We start from the raw sequence: 24,343 nt of genomic DNA, 5'->3' as shown, positions 1-24,343 counted from the left end.
GGGGCCAATTGGAATAAAAAAGTGTGTGTGATCAGCCAATAGAAGATTAGGCTTGCAAGGAATCGATTTCTGATTGGTCTGCTTTAGGAAGACGGAAAGCGGAGAGGTGGCCCCTCGTCGGTAGCTGCTTCAGAGACTTGCCCTGAAGAGAGAGAAAAAATGGCTGCCTTAGAAAGGGTGAAGGTGCTTGTTCTGGGGGATTCAGGTGAGTGGATGAGGGCGTGAGGAGCGACCGCAGCCGTCCTCCACGAAGAAGAACCACGCTCTGCCGCTCTATATGACCAGGGGGAGAAACAATTATAGCAGGACTCCCAAATTGTCTTGACATTTGGAATTCCTTTCCTTCTTAAAATGGTTTCTTCAGAAAACAGAACAAGAAACAGTGTAGCTGTTTTTCCCCTGACTTCTAGAAACTGGTTATTTAACGCAGTGTTTCCCAATCTTGGCAACTTGAAGATATTTGGACTTCAACTCCCAGAATTCCCCAGCCAGCGAATAGAACGTGGCTGCGTTAAATCAATGTTTCCCAACCTTGGCAACTTGAAGATATTTGGACTTCAACTCCCAGAATTCTGGGAGTTGAAGTCCAAATATCTTTAAGTTGCCAAGGTTGGGAAACATTGATTTAACGCAGCCACGTTCTATTTCCTGTCTCAACTGTTTTAAGTGCAGTCAGAGTTTTAGATCTGAATCCATGGGATTGGACGGCATATAAATCAAATAAATTAAAATGAATTAAATTAAATTAATTAAAGTTATGCTGTGCTGAGTATGTAAATGAGGCCATGGCACTCGATGGTATATAAGTGTTTCAAAAATGTCTCTACGAAAGCACTTAGTTAACCTGTTTGTTTCTCGAACTACAGAGGTGCAGTTGCAGAAACATTACCCCTTCATACAAACCCCTTTTTGCGTATACTTGTGTTTGCAATACCTATTGGTGCGTGTCATTCTGCAGTAGGTTAATAGACTAAGTCAGGGGTCGACAAAGTTGTTCAGAATCTAGGAGCCAGCCAAAAAATTTAGGAGCCAGAATTTTTTTTAAGCAAACTTGGTTTTTAATTTAACAAAAAAAACATTACAAACGTTATAAACAACATTTTACTTTTAAAGATAATAAATATTATATTTTGATATTTTAGAATACATACAGTACAGCAGGCAACATTTTCTAGGCGCCAGACAACATTTTCTAGGCGCCACTGGCGACCAGGCGCCTGGGTTTGTCGATCCCAGGACTAAGTAAAATAAGCTCCCCAGCTCTCCCCGTGTGCAGTTTATTCCCGTCTTCCCCTTTTAAATCAAGAGTTATAAGACTATTGTTTAAAATTTTTAAATGGTGTTTTAATTATTGTTAAGCCTCTTAGAGTCACCTTCAAGCAAGATGAGGGACATATAATTTAATTAATTATAGTACTCTTGCCTCCCCCCACCCCCATTTTTAGGAGGTACAGAACTCTTAAGCTATTTCTGGGTGCAATAGAATTCCAGAATTGGAAAGAGACATTTATATCACTGAATCTGACCTGCTCAGTACAAGAATATAGATTAAAGCATTTCCAATGGATGGCTATTTAACCTTCACTTGAACTCATTAATCAAAATAAAATGTATGATATCCTATTGTAATTTGTTTCATACGTCATTCTATACCTGTGTATAACAAAACAACAAAGAGAATAGAGTACAAACACAGGCCATATTTTTACTTAGCTGTTTATTTATTTCTGTGTGGCATACAATGGCAGGGAAATCTACACATACTAGACACAAAGCAGTCCTGACAGCTAAATTGGTAGTTCATTCTGTTTGATGCTCATCTATCCTTGAAGCATTGTAGGGGGTGAAGTAGCTTTGCATCAATTAACCAATGGCACTCTGGTTACTGGCTCCTCCAGACACTTCTGCTGCTCTTGCCTCGCCTCACCTGGTGTCACGATTCCTCATGTCTGGCCTGGTCCAGTGCTGGCTTCTGTTTTCCGCATACATGGATGCAGCTAGTTTTTTCCCACTGAAGTAGTACCCATTTATCTACTCACAATATTGCATGCTCTTGAACTGCTGGTTGGGCAGGAGATAGGGATCGAGGAATGGGAGTTAATTTCATTTTATGGAGCCAGGCTTGAACTGACAAAGTGCAAATAACTTCTGGGCAGCAGTTCCAGCCACTGCTACCGCATCCCCTTCCCAGTACCCCTACCACAGATCTTTGATTTGTCCAAGGATTAACAACCAAATTTATTTAGATTTATTCAAGATAAGCCAAGTTACCTACAGGCTGCCATCAGTTATGACATAATCCTCTAATGCTATTAATAAATATGTCAACCATGGAAGATGAGATTCCAATGATTAAAAGTTACAAGACAAACAATCTAGGCTTATCTTTTTTTGGAAAATCCAACTTGAACAATACTGAATTTAATTTTTGTACTTGTTACATAAAACATAGAATGACATAGTTGGAAGGGACCTTGGAGGTCTTTTAGTCCAACTTCCTGTTCAAGTAGGAGACACTATAAGAGCTATGTAGGGTGGTTTGTTCCTATTTCATTTCAATTAAATAGCAAAATTAAAATGACAGAAGAAATGTTTGTTAATTTTGAGGGTTTATTTTATTACTTTGTTTCAGGTGTGGGGAAATCATCACTTGTTCACCTATTATGTCACAATCAGATGCTGGGAAATCCATCTTGGACTGTGGGCTGCTCCGTTGATGTCCGTGTATGTGGAAACACCTGATAATTTGTGATATTGTCTTTGAAATAATATATTTTGCACACAGAAAATTAATGACATTTAACTGTAGAGGTAAAGCTTAATTGCAGTGTAAGATTATCTCTTAGTTGATGAGCACTACCATAATTGGTAACTCTAACATGGGCAGAAGTGAAGGTGAGAAAGAAAGCAATATAGAAACAGAAAATGGACAACAGAAAAAGACCTAATGGTCCATCAAGTCTACGCTTTCAGGTTCTTTTTACTTTTTTGTTTATTATTATTTTAATTATTGTTGGATGATGGAAATATTTTTATCCCAGGCCCCTTTAAATTTAAAATATGATGGAATATTTAAATATTCATTGACTTGCAAGTGTTTTCTATAACTGATATTCTGTTTTCTTCTGCAGGTTTGCAACAATATGCAATAGAATTAGTAAAAGAGATGTACATGTACTGTATATAAAGTTAGTGGGATAAGAATTGAATAAAAGTAGAAAAATATTGGCCAAAGAGATTTTGGCAAATATATGTGATTCTGTGATCCTCATTATAGTTCTGGTATTCAGTGGTCAGGTAATTATTTGAAAAATGATGTTTTATGCTGATTGGCTGCCAATCAGCATAAAACAAAATTACTCTTGGGGTAAATAATGAATAGCTGCTAACCAGGCTTCTTTTTGAAGCATTCTCTGACCAGAAAACATAAAAGTTGCAAAGCTAATTGTCGAATAGAGTTCTAGAGACAGCAAGAACAGGGGGAAAAATGATCATTACGGTAAATTATGTCTGTGATACAAGGTTTTTTGTAGTGTATTCTTTGCTTATTATATTTTGACACAGTATTTTTAATTTATCTGTAGTATTAAATAAATGCAAAAATTAATTATATCTATGTGAACTATTTGGGTAACTGTGCATTTGAGTAAATTGTAAATTGTAACTAGCTCTTAACAGATATCATAGTGATTGCATCCACCTGAAGATTTAATGTAGCTGCTTTGAGGGCTCTTGCAGATCATCTTCATATGTATATCTGTGCAATTAACTTTTTTTCATGGTATTTTGAGACTGAAGGATGCCAATGCAAAAACCTTTTTTCACCAAAATTGGTAATAAAAGGACTGCAAAATTAAATGATTTCCTCCAAATGATTTATGCAGCCTATACAGTATGTCTGTGTGTATGTTTTGTGTGTACATACATCTCACACTCCTATATTGATAGATGCCCCAGGTATTTTGTATACATTCTCTTCCCACATAAAAGCTAAATGCAGGTAATTCATTCTCCATAAAAAACATGTTTGGATCTTTTCATCAGAATAAGTAAATACAACACAGCAAGTATATCCAGGAAAGTGCTTATTTTCTGCTTTTCTCATTAAGAAATATTTCTCGATCTGCTTTTCTCATTAAGGAATATTTCACCTTCATTACCATTTGGGGGGGGGAAGCTACTGTATAGCATGCGTAGGCCAAAGAAACTGCATTCTTAGAAACTCATTGCTGAACCTAACTAGTTATTTCCTTAGCCCACATTTACTATGTTCTACAGAGATATTTCATTATGCAGTGGAATGCTGGTTTTAGTTTATTGTTATTTTAAATTTATTTATGCCATGTGGTTTTTTGTTGCCAGATTCATGACTACAAAGAAGGAACTCCAGAGGAAAAGATCTATTTCATCGAATTATGGGATGTTGGTGGTTCTGTAGGCAGTGCTAGTAGTGTGAAAAGCACACGTCTTATGTTCTACAATTCAGTTAACGGTAATGGATGCATTTTTAAGATCTGTTACATTCTATAAAACTTGGTTTGATTTATGTAGACCATGTTCCGTAAATATTGCAAACAAGAATTTTATATTAAAGAACAGATTGCTTTTTTCCTGAACAGGTTTCTGGGTATATTTATTATTCATAATTTTTATTTGAAAACCAGTATATTCTAGTTTGCAATGGATTAAATGTATTTATTCATTTACATTTATTTTATTCAATTTACATGCCACCCATCTTGCCTGAAGACAATTTATGAACTGGTATACTGTATATTCTGTATCTGTATTATTGCCACATGTACCTTAAAGATTAATGGGCCATTCTTTATATTCATGAAATTATGAAATAATGGATAAATGATACTAGTTTCAAAGTAGAATACCATCTATTCCTATCAGATGTCTTAATCTTTAGCTACATATACTTGTGAATTGTTATCAAACCCGCCCATTGATGATCACCCCGAGGTTTTGTGCAATTCCATGTATAGATCTTATAACCATATTTCAAGTATAATCCAGTATTTCAGTATTATTTTTTTAGTTTGTGTTTCTGCACAAGTGATGCATAATGTATGCTAATCATGGGTCAATTTTTTGGCTCAGTGTCTTTTCTTTCTTTCTGCCAGTCTTGAATTTCATTGCCCAGCATGCCTTACAGCAGTGTTTCCCAACCTTGGCAACTTGAAGATATCTGGACTTCAACTCCCAGAATTCTGGGAGTTGAAGTCCAAATATCTTCAAGTTGCCAAGGTTGGGAAACACTGCCTTACAGAATAATACAATGTAGGATGGTGCAAATACTTCTTGTATCTAATCAATTACTTATTCTATCTGACCAATTTGATTAAGTTGAGACTTAGCTTGCATTGGTGCAAGCCTCAAATCAGCTGAGGGTCGGGAAGCTGATAATAGGTTGCTTGGCTTAATTGGTTCTGTTCTGTTCTTGCAAGGAGATAAATTGCTGGGAGGCAGAGGCCACAGGGTCTCTTTTTGGGGGTAAAAAGATGTGTCTTATATTCCAAAAAATACGGTAATTTAAATTCAGTTGCAGTTGAATGAAGTTGGTTCATTTATTCCTCATGAAATTAGGAATTTCCATTTTTATCACATTAAATTATAATTTGGTAAAACTTTTAAGGGGTTATAAATGATACATAAAAACATTTGAAAATCCAAATAGCAACTGCTTATTCAGCAACTGTTCAGAATTATAATAGTGCTGAAAAAAAGATCAAAAGCAACATGAGAAAATATTATTTTACTGAAAGAGTAGTAGATCCTTGGAACAAACTTCCAGCAGACGTGGTAGATAAATCCACAGTAACTGAATTTAAACATGCCTGGGATAAACATATATCCATCCTAAGATAAAATACAGAAAATAGTATAAGGGCAGACTAGATGGACCATGAGGTCTTTTTCTGCTGTCAGACTTCTATGTTTCTATGTTTCTAAGATTTATGACCAGTTCTCAAACTTGTGGCTATCACAATATTTTTGTGGTTATGTGATCATGACTCAGTTGCATGGCCTGTGCAAGTAGAAAAATCGCACACAGAGACGCAGGTGCACCCTGTTTTACGTGCAGTTTTTTGCTTCCACGCATGTAGTACAGTAGCATAATTGCGCTGGACTGCGCTAGCACTGAGAGCCACGGGGGTGAGCACACGTCACCGTTCCACCTTAGCAGCCCACCTCTGATAGCAACTAGCATGTACTTATGACAGTTGCAGGGGTCCACAGTCTTGTGATAATTTGCAACCTTCACACACAGCTTCCAACAAGCAAAATGAATGGCATGCTGGCAGGAAGTCACAAATGGCAGTCATGTGATGTTGCACTGAACCATGGTGATTCATTTAATGTCAGTTGGAACCGATGTGTCAGGTGCGGTCATGTGATGTTTCCCTTTACAACCACATGGTTTCTGAGTAGTTGCCATTCTCAATTGCAGTCAGTAATTAAGGACTGTCTGTATCTTATTATTGCCCGAAGATTTCCCTGATTCTGATATTTTCTCTGATTTGGTAAGGATGTTTAGTCACTGTTAATTTCTTCTGATTTAAAGAGGTTAGAGATTCCCCCTTGTTCATTCCCTGGTAATATTCTTGATTTAATTTGGGCTAAGGATTTGCACCTTGCATTTTGTGCTTTATTCAGTGGAGCCATTAATAATCTAACAACTTCATTTTAAATATTTCTCTTCAAGGTAGGTTTCCAAATTCGTTAATAGCTTGATCCATTCTATGTCAACATCGGTTCTAACCTTTGAAAAAGAACTTTTATCCCTGGCTGGATTTACAGAAAGTTCCAAATAACATACATAAACTCAAATAGAAGTGTACAATGGAGCCATCTGCTCTTACTAATTTTTTATATTTTTGGAACAAGCCTAGCAAAATAACCAGAATCTAATTTCAGCTCAAGCCAAATCCACATTATATTTTTTTACTACGTTGGGGTCTTTTTATTGTCATCTCTGCTATTTACATTTGAGAACTTTTTTTGTCTGAAATCAAGATGCTCCAGTTATCCATCTGTATGCAGGGCTTATGTGCTACTTCTGATGCTGCAAATTGTTCTGCCTCTAGTTTTTATTTATTTTTTTCTAGTTATTGAAGCAATGGCAACTAAAATAGTTACAAAATCTGCCTGTATTACTTTCTCTTTCCCTTCTTTTCAACATTTTTGACAAAATGACATTTTTCTGTCATTTTTAAGTATGCTATTAATGGTTCACTTATGGCAGCATTTTTTCCAGACACCCAAAAATATACCTATCCTTTCTCTCTCTCTCTCCTGCTGGTTCGGTTTGTTTCATTTTCATTCATTCTTTTTCATCTGATATTATTGATGTAGTTATTCTCTTCCAGCTTCTTCACTGCTTATCAGTTAAATTCACTGACTCATTTTAATCTGGGTTTCACATAGGTTATTCTACCAAGTCAGCATTAATGTGGACCATTGGTAATGGGAAAATCAGTGTTGGTTCTGTTAGACTTATGCATGGCATTTGCCCTCCACCCCCCCAGCCACAAGAAGGTCTGTTTCCCATTATCTGCGCTGTTCCTTTGCTTGTTTTCTACTTTGTGAATGAGCTTCTGGGTTCTGATACCTTATTTTCAACTGAAACCCATTCAGGCATATATGTGTCCAGTCCCGTCTTCAGTGATGCAATGTGGTCTTCTCTTTATCTGGAATTTCCAGCTAGATGTATTCCTCCCACCTTAATTTGGAAAAGATTATTCTTTTTTTCCTATTATCTATCTTTCTTTGTTTCTTTTATTTCTGTACCTTTTATTTCTTTGAAAATAAATTGCTGAAATCTATCATAAGTTAGATCCCACATTTAGTAAAATTCTAGTAGTGGTAAAATTCTCTGGTCCAGACATGTTATTGTAGATTTTTATTTTACTTTGAATTGCGATTTTTGCTTGTATGTGGTACTGTTTTCTCTGAAGTTTTTTACATTGAATTACATAGCTTACTTTTTTAATGCTTTTGAATAGAATAGAATAGAATGGAATGGAATAGAATATTTTGTTGGCCTAGTATGATTGGACACACAAGGAATTTGTCTTGGTGCATATGCTGTCAGTGTAAATAAAATAAAAGATAAATTTGTCAATAATCATAAGATACAACACTTAATGATAGCTGGGTACAAGTAAGCAATCAAATAATATTAGGAACCAGTCAATATAAATTGTAAGGATACAAGCAACAAAGTTACAAATTACAGTCATTAGTTGGGAGGAGATGGGTGATGGGAACAAGGAGATTAATAGCAAGTGCAGACTGCTACAGAATACAGTACCTCATTTTGAGAATTTCTGTTATTGAGGATTATAAAAGTAGAATTAAGGAGAGTCCCTCAGTCTTAAACTAAAAAATCAAAACAAAACATGGGGAAGGAAAATTAATTGTTGCTATTATTTATTTGATCAAAGTTTTAAAAACTATTCTTTCATTTTTATAATATTCCAGAATAAATCCTACATAATTGCATTATAACGCATCATAATTTATTTTATAACCTTGTTTATTAGGCAAAAGTGGCTTTTCTAATTGTCTTCTACAATAGTTTACTTCTAAACTTGGTTAGCTTTCATTCTGATTCTGTCCTTAATGAGAGGTTGAATAAATACAGTACTCTCATTTTTGTGCTCTTTTGAGACCTGGCTTTGTTTCTAATAAATGCTATGTCTTTCACTATGTTTTGGTAATTTTAGGAAAAAATTAAAAAATATTTTCTTACTTAGGAATCATTTTAGTGCATGATTTAACCAACAAAAAATCCTCTCAAAACTTGTATCGATGGTCTTTGGAAGCTCTCAACAAAGATGTGACTCCATCTAGTGTCCTGGTGACAAATGGGTAAGTAGGTAGAATTTACAGCCATTCACTATTATTGTGATAACCATGTGAATTAGATGGAAGGATCACATTGTAAGATTTGGAAAATGGGTAGGCTCTTTTCTGTCAGCAAAAAGAAGGTCCATCTCCTCTAGCAATATTCTCTTTAGAAATCTGTCCTTAAAGCCTGTGTGAAAGTCATAATATGTGTTTCATACATAAGGAGTAGCAGTGGCTGAGTTTTAATAACAAAAATATATCTAAATATACTCAACTTTACAAAGTAGAATAGGAAAAATACATTGTTTATGGAAACTCTCAATTATCCAAGTCATGGTGGTCCTAGGGGTGTTATTCAATTCCCCAACTTTCAGTCAGATCTAATGAAGCTTCTTGGATGAGAAGTGAAATGTCTTTGAGGAAAAAACAAAATCCATTTGCCTTTTTAAAACACCTTTGGGATAAATACATCAATAATGCAATGCCCTGCCCCCACGCAGGTGCACAACCCCCAAGCTCGAAGGCCTGACAGTCGATTTTCATGAACGTGCCTTCTATATGTATATTATCTCTACTTACCATTTGCCATATCCATCCTAGATCTTTTTGTTTTTGTATTATGATGATGTAAGAGATCTTAAGCAGGGAAAATATGTAATAAACAATTTAAAATAGATTGAGGTTCCTATCTGGTATAAAATTCCTTTACACTTCAATAAAATACGTTCTGTGCTAATTTGAAGAGTGCTGCTGCAGCTGTCACCTTCCTTAGTTTATACTTTTCATGCTTGATCACCATCCTGAAATTAAATCCAGACATGATGGAAATACTTTTGTACTCAGGGATTGGGGTGAAGCATCTTAAAGATGAGATTGCATTCCTCAAGAAGAATAAATCTTGATAACATGACTGTGGCAGAGGAGTATATTTGGGAAAATGTAACTAGTGTGCCATCTGCAATACTTTTTAAACTACTTTGTATCTTACTTTCTTTCACAGAGACTATGATCGGGAACAGTTTGCTGATAACCAGATTCCACTGCTTGTCATAGGAACAAAATTAGATCAAATCCCAGAGACAAAACGCAATGAAGTCTTAAGCAGAACTGCTTTTCTGGTTGAGGATTTCAGTGCAGAAGAAATCAATCTGGTTTGTGTTATCTTTTATTTTGTCAGCTTGGATTAATGCTATTGTTGGCCATGAATAGTCATTTCACTGAAATAAACCCTGTTCATTTTCCATTATCACTGGATAATGTAACCCTTAAGCTATTTTTTCCCCTTGCAAACAGCATCAAAGAATTTTATGGAGCCCCTAACTCCACACAGCAAATTTCCTGCCAGTTTTTTGATGCTTCCCAATTTGTAAAGAATGATGATTTAAGTCTGTTTATCCATTGCAAATTCCTCTCCTCATAGATTCTTGGTGCTTCACAGTTGCCTATAGCTATGCCATAGAATTTCAGGACATAAGCATTTATATTTTCCTCCAAGTTGCAACAGAAAAGCATTTCCAGATTTAGATCAATCATCTGCTAAAAATCAAAGCATAAAACTTAATTCCACCAGCAGAATAGTTCTCAAGAATTTTCTTGGTGTAATCTAAAAGGAATGAGAATTTCAGAGATATTCTGACTCTAAAACAAGTCCTGACTGGCTCAAAAGATGTATGACCTAAGATCAATATCTCATGTGCCAAACAAACAGTCCTGGCCTGCCGCCCAAAATATCCATTGACTCAATTCATGTTCCATCTTATAGAATTTACCCATAGGAAGCACTCTTTCTCGTACATAAAGTTATGAAAATGGAGCATCATAATAAAGTTAAATTTGCATCTGAAATAGTCCTTCAGATGATGAAAGTCCTAGATGCTAGAAATTCATTTGAGAGGTGTCAGTGCATATCCTAAACACCACCAAAATAAATTTTTTTGGTGTGTGATTGCCTGGTTAGATGTTTCAAGGTTTCTGAACGACAACAGACTACAAACACAGTATAAATTTTTGAATCTTGAATTCAGGCCTCTAATATGTACTACCGTTTTTGTCCTTGACAAAGCACAATACAGCCCAAGCTTATTTTTTATACCTAAGTAGAATTGAGCCCCAATCTTTCATGAGGAAGCCTTAAGAATACTGGAATGACCAAAGCCTCAAATTCTTCAAAAAAAAAAACCATCCAGAGTCTATATGCCATGGTGATGCAGTGGTTAGAGTGAAGTACTGCAGGCTATTTCTGCTGTTTGCCAGTTGCCTGCAATTGGCAGTTCAAATCTCACTACCTAGGAATGGAAAGATCCAGATTCTCATCAAGATTGACTCAGTCTTCCATTCTTCTGAAATTGATAAATGGAGGACCCAAATTATTGGAAGCAATATGCTGACTCTGTAAACCACTTAGAGAGGGTTGTAAAGCAGTGTATCAGTCTAAGTGCTATTGCTATTGCTATATCTTACAATATGAATGGATTCTTCCTTCATAGATTGTTATGAGATCACCACAATGTTTTCAGTCCCATTAAGTAGATTTGTATTTTCCAGCTAGCTATAAGCTGAGCCAGTTTGTCTTCCAGTTGCCGACAGAGGGAGCCATAGCATCAGATATCTTGAACTTCAAAAGAGCCCAAGGATCCCTCTGCATCTTTCCTCCATTTCCTCTGTGTATTATGCAAGATTTAACATGGAGAGGATGAAAGTAGATAACTAGCCCAGAAGGCCTTCATAACTCAGAACTGATTTTATTCCTTTAGTCAGGAAATAGTTTTTCCCAACATATTTATAGCTGTATGCCAGGATTGAGAAATCCAAATCTTGAAAACCTTAAGCTGTAGCACAATTTCCACTGAATGAGTTTTGTCAAGACCATCTTTACTTTGTACAGAATGTTGTTCGATATATGAGATCAGTATACTCTAACCACACTGGAGATACACAAAAAGGGGATCCAGGCATAACAGTCACCCAGATTCCTTTAGCCAAGTGAACTTTGCTTCAACACATTTACAACTTAGGTCTCGCTGTCAAAACCTGTCCTTTTATTGTTTGTTAAATAGTTAAATAGCAATTAAAGGTTGCTATTTATTTAGTATACCATTTCAGCTTCTTTGTGGGAAGGCAAGCACAATAAAAATGTTAACTAAATTGATATTGATGTAGTTATTGCAGGTTTGTTTACAGGTTTATATTAATTTTTACTCTAAAAATTAAACATTAATTTATTGCTAATTATGCACTGCTGAAACAGTAAATTAATAGCATCAGAGAACTCAAAGTTGGGAACTATATATTTAAGGAAGATGGTAACAATTTATTTGACTTTCTAAAGATTACTAACAAAATGCCATAGTTCAAGTTTAGTACTTACCATTCAGTTACCTGGAATTTCTGTTAGCAATCTACCTATCTACCCTTTCTCCAAAAAGCTATTTTTTCAGTCATAACAGAAAAAAAGTATCACAGATCTTTCTGTCCTCCTAGTTTGCTCTATAGCAACATCACTCTGTGACAGGTTTGTCTCAGAGAATGACTGACACTGTCATAAGGCATCCAGAGAGCTTCCATGGCTGAGGGTGGATTAGGAACTGGATCTTTCAATTTCTAGTCCAAAGCCTTAACCACCACACCAAATTGGTTGTTTGGGTGAAGAATGCTCTTTCATCACAGGTGCCTAAATAAGTATGTAAAAAATATGGTGGTATATAAATACTTGCTCTGTCTTTGACAAGTAATTCTAGAATGAATGATTCAGATTTTCGATCTTCTAGGGCAATAACTATATTGATTGCTACTGAGTAATTATTTACAAAACCAGGTAGCCAATACAGCAGTGATGGGAGGGAGATTGCACTAGGATACATTAAATTGCCAAAAGAAAGAACACTGATTATGTTGAGAGAAAGAGTATTACCATTGGATATGAAAATAAAACTTTGCTTCAGCTTGTATTGGATAGTATGAATGAAATGAAAATGCTAAGTGTAAAAAAGGAATTAAGAAAGAAATATTATATTTTAGTTGTGGAGAGCTGTTAGTGAAAATGAAAACAGGAATGGAAGTTTTATAAAACTATTCACTATTGTCCTGTTAATTTAATACAGCACCTAGAGAAACATAGAGGTTCCTTTGTTTTTTTTTTAAAAAATCAGAGATATTCAGGAACTAATGACAGCTGGCTGATAAGTTCTAATTATCTGAAAGCAACAGGTAGATTATATTCTGCAGGTGCCTCTCTTCCCCAAAAGAAACTTGTATTATGTTCTTCAGTCCTGCTTTTTTTAGTGAATACCGCATATTGGAAAAAATATTTTATGAGAAATACCTGACATTTTATCGGCAACAGGATTGTTTGACCATTTGCTTGATTCACATACTTCAAAACTCCTCTGTACTTTTTAGGGACTATCCACCAATGAGCAAATTAAGAAATTAAAGACAAAATTGATTTTTGGGTCTTTCAGGATTGTACAAGTCCTCGTTACTTGGCCGCAGGTTCCTCCAATGCTGTCAAGCTCAGCAGATTTTTTGACAAGGTAAACCTTTATTCTTCTTAGTTGACAGAATACAGAATGAAAAATTTCAGCAACCTGATCTAAATTAAACAGGCTTTGTTGCAGGGGTATCAAACTCAAGGCCTGGGAGCCAGAGCTTAGATCTGCCCATGGGGCTGACCTCGAAACAGTGGAGGACTGGACTGTGGTGCCTCTGCCAGCAAAAACGGAGTTTGGGAGGGCCGCCCATAGCCCTCTGAGCTCTGTTTTCGCTGACAGAGGGTTGCAGGAGGCCGTCACAGCTGAAAACGGAGCTTGGGAGCCCATTTTTGCTGGCAGTGCTCAGACTGACACAGACATCCCCAATACAAGTGATGTCGTGCTGCCCACACCCAACCCGGCCTTCCGAGGTCATACATAATCCTGATGAAATTGAGTTTAATACCCCCTGCTTTGTTGTATAAAATTTGCACAGACCTCTCAGAGTATGCAGCTTGGTTCAGTAACCAATTGAAGAAGTAGAAGAAATTGTAGGGTTCTGGCACAGTTCCCTCAATTTTGTGGCTTACCTGAATTTGCCTAACAATAATGTTAAGCCCTTTGCTTGAGTATTTCAACTTGGATTGCTTGAACTGCATTTGGTTAATCTCTTTCTTACATCTTGTTATTGCTGTGAGCGGCCCCGAGTCTACGGAGAGGGGCGGCATACAAATCTAATAAATAAATAAAATAAAATCTTATCAACATCAGGGCTGTAGAAATGACATCAAAAGCATAACCTAGATTCTGGTGGTTATGTTCATTTTAGTGGCAAAGAAAAAAACAGGACTATTCAGCTTATGTAAAAGCAAAACTACCTCCATTTAGAATGTGTTTAATTGCCTATTATTAATAAGATCAGCTGTTATTAAGATTATTGTTGTATCTGTAGCTACTGTATGTTTTCATCATGCTTCCTTTAGACAGTCAGCCTCTAAGGTTTGACTCTAGAATAAAGAAGAACCAACTCCTACGATTATAAAAAGATAAGATTTAAAAGTATAACAAATAAAATCACATTCCTGTTTATGTCAGCACTTAATTTATTTTAAATCTATTTTGATAATAAAGCATTTTTACTCAGTAAGAGCCAAAAGAGTCTGTCTAGTTTGTCACCATCACTAAAAATAATCTAAGACAAGAGTAATTTCCATTTCAAGAAAAAATATTGAACAAAAGGGATGAAGAAAATTCCTTTTCTTGTTAATACAGGGAATCCTTGACTTTCAACAGTTCATTTAGAGATTGTACGAAGTTACAATGGCGCTGAAAAAAGTAACTTACTACTGATTTTTTACACTTATGCCCACTGCAACATCCCTGTGGTCATGTGATTAAAATTCACACTTAGCAATTGGTGCATATTTATGACAGATGCAGCTTCCTGGGTCATGTGATCACCTTTTGCGACTTTCTGACAAACATCAGTGAGGAAGTCAGATGAATTTAATAACTATATTATTAACTTAACAATTACAGTGGTTCATTTAACAATCATGAAAAGAAAGGGCATAAAATGAGAAATTAATTTAACAAATATCTCGCTTAGCAACAGAAATTTTGAGCTCAATTGTGATTGTAAATCAAGGACTACTTGTAAAGAACCTATTAAATTTGAGGATCTGATCTGTATGCTGTGGACTCATCACTATTCTGTTAATGCCTGAATGTGCACATACTTTCTCAGCATCTTAGAAAAAGAAACAACGATACCAGAACTTTCAAGCAGTCAAAGTAAGATATTCTGCACTAAAATGCCAACTGTGACATCTGAACATTTAGGTGTTACACATTGCTAAATATTGCTTTGCATTGTTTCATTTCTCCAGGACTCCTGATACTATCAAATCAGTGCATGCTCAGGATTCTTTGGTGGTACTCTTGAGGGCAAATGGCATTTTGCTCATCTCCCCCTTCACAAAAGTTTCCTGTCCCAAGATTTATGGATATGTGTCTGATAGCCTGGAAGCCTATCTTATGACACCTACTTGAACAAGAAGCCTTGATGCCTCTCAAAAACCTGTTCTCCATTCTTTTAATTCTAAATGGTTTTTTTCTCAAATGTCTCTTTCCGCTTTCTTTAAAAGGCCAACAATGCAAGTTTGTTGTTGCTTTTTTACTATTCATTCGTCTACTCAGAATTTGTCAACATTTCTTCCTGTTTGGTTTCAATATTTTTTTGTTAAATTTAACATGTATTGCCCCATTTCTGAGATAGTTTTTTCTTGGAACATTTTAGTACTTTCTTAGTTGACTTTTAAGGTACTTGGGGCCATTCTTAATGTTTGCTTACATTGAAAGTATTTTTCTTTTGCCAGTTACTGCTATGTATGCATCATGCTGGTGAACTTTGTGCCCTTATTATTGATCCATCTTATCTCATCTGGCTCAGGGCATTGCTTTGCCAACCCTTTTCCCTAAACCTTTCCCTAACCCTTTTCAGTCAATATACAATGGGTGCTTCACATTTATATATACCCATATGGGGTGGGCTCTAACTCGCTGCCAGTTCACTTCCTTCAACGCTGTGTGACCATGCAGTGCAAAAAATATATCTGAACCACCACCACCCCAAAGCCAAAAATTCCAGAAACCCGGCTTCTGCACATATGCAGTAAAAAAAAATCCCCCCCAAATTCCCAAAACAACAAAAAAGCAAAAAACAAGATGGTGACTCATGCGTAGTGATGGAAACTCTCCTTCTGTGTATTCACAGTAGGAAAAAAATTCCTGGAGGGGGAAATTCTTTTAAAAAGATAGCAGTACCCATGAACTGGCACCGACCGATCCACTTCCGTGATATCATCATGACATCACCAGCGGTTTCCTATCAGTGCGGGCAAACCGGTCTGAACTGGGAGGAATCCACCTCTGATAACAGTGTTCCAGATTGAATATACTTCATTTCAGAAAACATTTTTAGCTCTTGTACTGGCCCCAAGGCTTGTGAATTTCCAATCATCTTTTGTGTTAGCTAATCGGCATGAGGATCTTTTGGCATTACCATGTGACCCAATGAACATTTCTACTGTATATGGTAATCTTGTTATTCTTTTATACACAGAAACCACATATCTGGTCTCTTATTATAACAGGTTCTTTAACTGACAGTCTAAGCATTCATTCATATTCCTTATAGTCTTCATTATGAAGATTGGCTGTAAAGGTTCCATAATGCTAAACTATACTGCAATATAATGTGCATTTCATTATGCAGAACTACACATGATGATGATTGTAATTGTATCACAAGGAAGCATGTTAACAGAAAACACTAAGACTTGAGAAAAGGCTTGAAAAACAAATGTTCCCAAAATTATGAACCAAATTAAGACGAGAAATGACCCTTATTTAACTGTCACAGGGTCTTTTTGAGAAATAGTACAGACTATAGATAAAAAGTGAAGTTTGGTATCTCTTTGTTGCAGGGCGTATTTGTTATATAAAAATAATGTTTAAAAGAAAACAAGAGTATCTCTCTTTAGTTCTATTTCTAAATGTTATTGTACATTTTAGAGTTTGGATTTCCTGTGAATTTATCCATACTGGACAAGTTCATTTCCAAACCTTATTTACTATGCATCTTATTCTATAGGTTTCTTCTTACTGTGTCTTTAATTGTAGTTTCTATCAATTTCTATAAAAATTTATTCTTCTCTCCTGCACTTTTTCCTCTTCTGGTAAGATTTAATCATCCATGTCTTTCTTAAATATCAGGGCAAGCTGCTCTCTCCATTGTGCAGCGAAACATAGGTAATTTTCTCCTTGTCCTAAATTTTACAACCCTTCAGCACCAAGGTTTAGCAGTTTTGATTGTTAAGTGATGCTTTCTAGGCACATCAGCCATGAACTGCTGTTAGATGTTTCCCTATTCCTAGTGGGGAAAGATAAAAGTTTACCAGGGTGTTTTTGGTGCTGCTGTAGAAGTGAAAATGGCTGTTGGGCTGTGCCTCTCTGTTTTATTTCCAGCCATTTATACTTCTAAATTACCCACTTCCTCCCCCATGCCTCCAGCATCTGCCATTTCCACAGAGTTCTCAGGGGACATTGTTCTTGTCTCCAACCTGCACAAACCCGGTTTTTGAAAGTTTCCTGCATGACACAGTATCCTGGATGGGTTACATTTAATAACTTTTCTTTTTTATTGTTTTTTTAGGTTATAGAAAAGAGATACTATATACGAGATGGTAATCAGGTATATGTCCTTTCCCCTTTTTATTTTACAAATAACATGAGTTGAGTTGATGCTTAAAATCTTTTAAATGCAAGCTTCATTGTACTATGCACTGGCTTATAATTTCATTGGATTACGTAAAAAGGAAGAGGTCCCCACTTTCTCTGTGGAGGTGCAACTGGCCTCTGTTCAGTGGGTTTGCTTTGTCAGGAATCAGGTGTGCTTAATCCTTGCATTTGTAACTTCTAAACTTAATTTAAAGCAATTCACTGTATGTAGATCTTGAAGTAGGTTAAGACACTGCAGTTACTGCAAAAAGTATTTAGATTGTAAGCATTTATGATCTTTGGTAGCAAAAACATTTTCCATGCTATGGTTTCAAACTCAAGGTCTGTGGCCAGATACAGCCCTCAGTGATGTCAGAGACAGCCCACGTGGCCATCTTGGAAACTTTAAGGGGCTGGTCCATGTCACTTAGGCCTGTCCCACACCATCCTGGCGTGCGTGCGTGCACACAGGAGGCGGTGGGTGTATACACACATAAGCCCATCCCACCCCATCACAGCAGGCGCATGCACGTGTGCACAGGAGGCAGGTGCATGCACACACAGGCCCGGCCCACCCCATCCCAGCGTACAGACATTGCCTTGGCCCGTCCTACCCCATCCTGGCATGGATGCCACCAGGTTGAAGTTAAGCGCCATGCCCACACCAGCATCTCCAGCCTTTCAGGTGTCCGGAAGTAGGGACTCCGCAGCTGGCCCTCCAAAAGGAGGCTACAGAAACCCCATCCAGGATCCCACATGGCTGCCAAGCCGCTTTTTGCTCACCACCGCAACAGAGCAAGAGACTGAGTGATGCACATGGGGTCCTGGATTGGGCTACTGGAGCCCCATCCACCAGAGACCCCTAATTTCTGTCTCCAATCCCACTCGGCCACACAGGCACCACCCATATGAGCAACATCAAGCTAGCCATGCCATCAGGCCACACTCAGTTAGCCATGACCACGTTGGGCATGCCAAATTGAATTTGGCACCTCTGCTGTCGTTGCTAGATTGCCAATTAGTGGCCACATAGACAAGGGCCTTCTCTATGATTGTTCCTATGTACTCCAGGCAATCAGAGGTTGCAAATGTGTTTCATATACTACTTTTCCCAACAGCTAATTCTCTCTCTTTTGATTGATTGGGGTTTTAAAATTTGTAATACTGTTTCATGCAAACATATGTCCAGAAGTACTACAGGAAGCTCTTAAAACTGTGGATACTTAAAGAGTAAAACCAGAGGAGTGCTTTGTTTCTTTAATAATTTCTAAATGCCTAATTTTAATATAGCATTTTAATAACCATTATTGTGAATCCTAATATAGACAATTTTATTCATCCACAGATTCCGAGCTTCTCAGAAAAAAAGAGAATGGGAAGTGGCTTTGTAAAGAATTTTCACTATGACTGATCCTATGGTGTGCCATCTGTAGAGCATGGAAAATGAAATGAATTACCCTGTGTTGAATGCAGCGTTCTGGTGCTAAGCAAAATTGGATCCTATCCCAATCACAGAGTGTATGGAACTGTATATTCCCAGATTTATATAGAAAGAAGCTTCAATTCACTATTTGAGAAACATAATGAGTACCTAGCTTTGTTGTGGAGTATGCTGTCATGTTATATTTTTCTTCATTATTATTTATTTGCTGTTAACAAATAACAAATCACTGGTGAGTGGATGGCTAGGAAAGTGATTCTACAACAATTATACTAACAGCATTCCCATTTATTCCAGCTGGTGCTATATAATTAATAGCAATCAGAGCTAAGGGATCTCTGACTTAAACATATCTATGAATAATAATGGCTCAAACATGAGCCCAAACCTGAGTCCTTTGGGATTGGGCGGCATAGAAGTTGAATAAATAGATGAAGGAATAGTATTGGCAAAACAAGCTTGCAAATAAGTGATACTATTCAGGACTTTAATAATCATGCACACCTATTTAATAGTATATTCTACTTCTCATACTTTTTCTAAGGTAATTATATGATAAAATATACAAAGAAAATTTGGAGAAGAAGAAAACAACTCAGTGAAGGATTACACATTAGTGGCCACAAATGTTTTGTGTTCCTGTTTTTTTATAGTATGCTGTTGTAGTTTGCTCACGTCTTGCACATTTAGTCATGGACTCAGAGGACGCAGAGACAATGGAGGCACGGTACAGACATCCTGTACCCGAGTTCCTGGCACCCGAGACTGACAGTGAAGACATGGTGTCAGAGTCTGAACAACAACCAGGGCCTTCTGCACTTCCTGAGATGAGTGACTCAGGAGAAGAGGAGGAGCCTCTGCTTGATGCTAGAGTACGCAGGGCAGCCTGCAGGCGTGACTGCCTTGGTAGGAGGAGGTTTACTCATGAGTAGCACTGCTGACTAATGGGCCATGCCCTCAAGGTATTTAAGAGTGAGTCATGCCATGCTTCGCTGTAGAGAACAACGTGTTTCATTCTAGCATATAGTTTCAAGTTAATTCGGCTTATGTTTTAAAACAACACATTTTTGGCAGTCCAGAAGAGTTCTAGACTTCAAGCTTACTTCTGTATATATCTGCTTCTGAACATTATTCCAGCTGGGTAATTACTGCTGTGCTTATCTCTCTCTCTAGCCAGCTGATACAACTTTCTGCTCATTCCAGCAACGCCATTTAGAGACTTTTAGTTTCATTTGACTTTACCTGTAAATAATTCCTTGTACATAGGAAACCCCTTTATTATTTAAACCAGTGGTCTGCATCTGATTCCTGGGGAGCTCAGTGGTAGCATTTTGACACAATCAAAGCATGCCCTCCATCTAGAAGTGTCTGAAAATGTATGTATATTTTAGGGGTGTAAAATATTTCACATTCTATTAGAGCTTGCCCATAGATTTTTATAACAATGAATCAATCTAATCAGTAAAACGCAAAATCAAAATCTCTTTTTTTCCCACTCCAAGCACAAAGTCCAGAAGCAATCTCCATGTAGCAACAAAAGTACTTCTTTTCTTTGATCAAAATAGTCAATTTAACCATCTCTGCCAATTCCATCAAAATCTGTAGCCATTCATCCATGATGGGAATTAAAGTGTCCTTCCATTTTTGTGCATACAGTAGTCTTGCTGCTGTCAACATACATAAAATCAAAGTTCCAGTTTCTCCCCCCCCCCCCCCCCCTGAGTCTTGTTCCATTAAAGTGAAAAGAAAAGTTTCTGGTTTCATATTTATCTTCATTTTAAGAATTTTTTGTATTAAAATATGACTCCTACTCCAGAATTCTTTTGCTTTATCACATGTCTGCCATAGATGATAAAAGGACCCTTCTTTACGTTTACATTTCCAATATTCAGTTGTAATACCTTTATATATTTCAGATAACTTACCTAGTGTTGGATACCAGCAATATAAATTGTTTGTTTTAAATTATAGTTTTGTGTGAATTTTAAACCTTTCATCTACATATTTTCCCACTGTTAAGCACTGCATTATATCCAGTTCCTTGCCCACTGAATCATACAATTTTTTACATGTTAGCTTTCCAAATTCAATAACATTTTATAAATCTTACCAATAATATGTTCATCACTTACCACACCGTAAGATTTCCAATTCATTTTTAACAAAATCAAACCCATAACTCTTTTTATCTAGTGTAAATTTTTCAGTTAATACGTAAACCAATGGCAAATATAATCTAATTCTAGCTCTTCCTTCAACTTTAGGGTTCAGACGCCAGAGTTTATTTTATTTTATTTATTTATTTATTTATTTTGTCAAACAATTATAGGGTGATAATTTGTACAAATAAAATGTTAGATAAATAATGATAAAAAGTAACAAAAGAAGACAATAGGACAGGGACGGTAGGCACAGTGGTGCGCTTATGCACACCCCTCATTTCTCTTAGAAATGGGGAGAGGTCAACTGCAGATAGTCTAAGGTTAAATGTTTTGGGGTTAGGAGTAGAAACCACAGAAGAAGGTAGTGCATTCCAGGTGTTGATTACTCTGTTGCTGAAGTCGTATTTTTTGCAGTCAAGTTTGGAGCAGTTGACATTTAGTTTAAATCGATTTTGTGCTCGTGTATTGTTGCGGTTGAAGGTGAAGTAGTTGAAAGATATTATTTTACCATAAGTCCACCAGTCTGACTTCATCCCCATTTCTTTTGTCAAAAAAGGCTTACTGGGGAGGCACCCAAAGAGGCAACTTAATAGAAAAACTTATTTTATATTTATTCCAAAATCTTAGTATGGCACATCTAGCAAAGTGATTATTAAAATTAACTTTAACTTTGTTGCCATCCAAACCTTAATTCATGGCCTTCTAAATCAAGTAGCCTCTTTTTCCGAAGGTTCACCCACTCTTTTAACTAGGCCAGACACCATGTATCAAAATACAATTTCATATTTCAAAATACTGTACATTTAATAAACTTTTCTATTAAAAAAATACAATTTCAAATCTGCCAAATCCCCTCCTTAGCATCTTGCAATAATTCGTATCTAATTCTAGTTTTTTTCCCTTGTCATAACCTTAGAAATGACCCTCTGCCATTGTTTAAATGGATTGTCAGTATTTGCAACGTCTGCAACAGAAAGCATTTTTGGTAAAGTTGATCTATTCCTTAGCAGTTGCCATGAGACCCACTAAAAAAATCTTGCTGTATTAAAGAATGCAGACAAAGGCCTACTCTAAAACCAAGTTTAGAAATTGAATTTGAATCATTTTGCAACTATAATAACTATTATCCCTTGGAATTTTATATTGTGAGCAGAAACCCAAAATAATTGTATTGTGAAGATGAGGATAACATTTATATGCAAGCCCTCTGACAAAGAATATATAAAAAAAGATTGTTCCAATTTGCCCATTGATGTAAAGATCTGAAGATGAGGTGCAGTGATAACTTTCATGTTATCGGTAATAGTAACATGGTAGACCACAGATGGGGTGGAGAGCTGAAACATGTTTGATTTAATGACACAAAAGTATTTTTTTAAATTTATATCCTGCCCTTTATTATTTTTATAAGCAACTCAAAGATGGTGAACATATCCAATGCAACTTCCTCCTATTTTCCCTGTAACAACAACCCTGTGAGGCGGGTTGGGCTGAGAGTGTAACTGGGCCAAGCTGGCTTTCGTGCCTAAGGCAGGAGTTGAATGAATTGCAAGCTCTTTGTAAAATACCAATTTTGGGGGGGGAAATCGGTGCAAAAGCTGACACCAGTTTGTCCATTATTTACTTGAGCATTATTAATTTTAAAAAGAACATTTTTTTAAATGAGGCTAACCTCAACCATAATAGTTCCCTAGCGTTTCCTCTGACTTGACAGGGTTTTTTTCTATTCTGCTTCTTTGATTTCAGCCTCACTGGCAAGCCTTTTTACAAGTAAAGAAGGCTTTAATGTCTTTCCAGTTCCACTCTCCCCCACAACTTAAAACAAATGCCTTAGAGACAAATTTACGCAATATGAAGGAAGAACACAGATTCTTTAGTTCATTTCATTTTCCTGTGGAGTGGGGATGAGTAGCAATAAGGCTCTGCACCACTTAGATATTCTTTGCTCCTTGTTCTTAGTGTAATTTTGAAGGCTTAGGGATAGAAATGCTGTTTTTCTTTCTCATATCTGGGTTTCATTGCTAACATTGTCTGAAATAAAATTACAAAAAACGAGTCAGTTTTTTCCTCCCCCTTTTTCCTGGTTGTTGATTTGCAGAGATCCTTCCACTAGTTCCAGAAGAGAAGCCTGTTTTTCATTAAACCCAGGCTCAACTGAGTAAATAGTTTGAAATCTCTCTTGGACTTTCTCACTTGCAGGATAGCTTGGTTGCCATTGTGCTATTTTAATTTTCTCCAGTTGCTGCTAAAAGAAAATAAATTTGGAGACCATTTTGGCAGTAATTTGACCAAACACACTTAATTTTTGCAATGTCCTCAGGAATGAAAAGAAACATGGAAGAAACAGAGTTAAAGGTAAGTTAACAGTGAAAATCTGTATCCTGTAGCTTTGACTAGAAGATTTCAGAATTTCTTCATTCCCATTCATTAATATATTTCTGAACAGAGCAGAACCCTTTCATAGTTTCTGAGGTGAAGTAGTGAAATAGCTTTTTAGAGAGAATCCTTCCTGCAGATATAAATGCTTTCTATGAGCAGACAAAAACCTGGCCCTGATGTTTCCTAGAGCTTTAACTGCTGATGTCCATGATGTCATTTACTTGAAGTAAGGAGTTTTTGCCCTGTTTATTTAAAGCTGTATATTTAAATTTTCATTCTTTGTAATTAATTTTCAAATTTAGATTGTGGCAGAATCTAACTGCTGTACAGTTACATTTTTAACATGTTTAAAATAGATTTAAATCTAGAAAATGCTGGGAAACAGGAATTACAACACCTCTTTATAAAGAGCTATTTCAAAATTATATGGAATGTGTTAAACATATAAGAAAAATAATTAACAAGCATTACTCAGTGTCATGCTTTTATAAATTTCTTAACATTGGGGATAATCCAAAACAGCTTTGTATAATAATTTCCAAATGAATGGAACCATTTCACCAAGAGGGTCTGATGCAACAAAATAGATTTTGAATAAGAATTTAATTCCATTAACTGTTAATAGTGATCTCTTAGAAAACTATTTGGAAGGTTAAATTTCATCAGTTATACAGAGCTAAGAGATAACTGACTCATTAATGCAGGGGGGGGGGATATTCTGACCATTCTGTAAAATCCATATTTTAGCA

The 24,343-nt window shown here is 36.4% G+C and overlaps 3 protein-coding genes across 5 annotated transcripts in view; 2 read left to right on the top strand and 1 right to left on the bottom strand.

The window, feature by feature from the left end:
- On the top strand, positions 1 to 21,018 carry RABL3 (RAB, member of RAS oncogene family like 3). Its single transcript, XM_070741915.1, has 8 exons — positions 1 to 205; positions 2,633 to 2,724; positions 4,363 to 4,492; positions 8,769 to 8,883; positions 9,863 to 10,013; positions 13,323 to 13,394; positions 17,548 to 17,586; positions 18,958 to 21,018. The coding sequence occupies exons 1-8, from the start codon at positions 160 to 162 to the stop codon at positions 19,021 to 19,023; spliced, it is 711 nt and encodes a 236-aa protein (XP_070598016.1). The 5' UTR covers positions 1 to 159; the 3' UTR covers positions 19,024 to 21,018.
- Positions 1 to 24,343, bottom strand: part of CFAP91 (cilia and flagella associated protein 91) — a 514,242-nt gene that overhangs the window by 133,581 nt on the left and 356,318 nt on the right. The window lies entirely within an intron of this gene.
- The window catches only part of HGD (homogentisate 1,2-dioxygenase), a 29,224-nt gene continuing 27,783 nt past the window's right edge, over positions 22,903 to 24,343 (top strand). Inside the window, exon 1 of one of the 3 annotated variants that reach the window (XM_070741913.1) lies at positions 22,903 to 23,570. Coding sequence is in view for 1 of the 3 variants with exons in the window: in XM_070741912.1 (XP_070598013.1) it covers positions 23,526 to 23,570 (45 nt within the window). In the remaining 2 variants the exon portion in view is untranslated. The remainder of the gene's footprint in view (positions 23,571 to 24,343) is intronic. The other 2 variants (XM_070741914.1, XM_070741912.1) reach the window with 2 other exon arrangements.

The sequence above is a fragment of the Erythrolamprus reginae genome, chromosome 2, assembly GCF_031021105.1.
Source record: "Erythrolamprus reginae isolate rEryReg1 chromosome 2, rEryReg1.hap1, whole genome shotgun sequence".
Classification (NCBI taxonomy): domain Eukaryota; kingdom Metazoa; phylum Chordata; class Lepidosauria; order Squamata; family Dipsadidae; genus Erythrolamprus; species Erythrolamprus reginae.
Note: the sequence above shows the minus strand (reverse complement) of the source record. Positions and strands in the feature narration are given on the sequence as shown.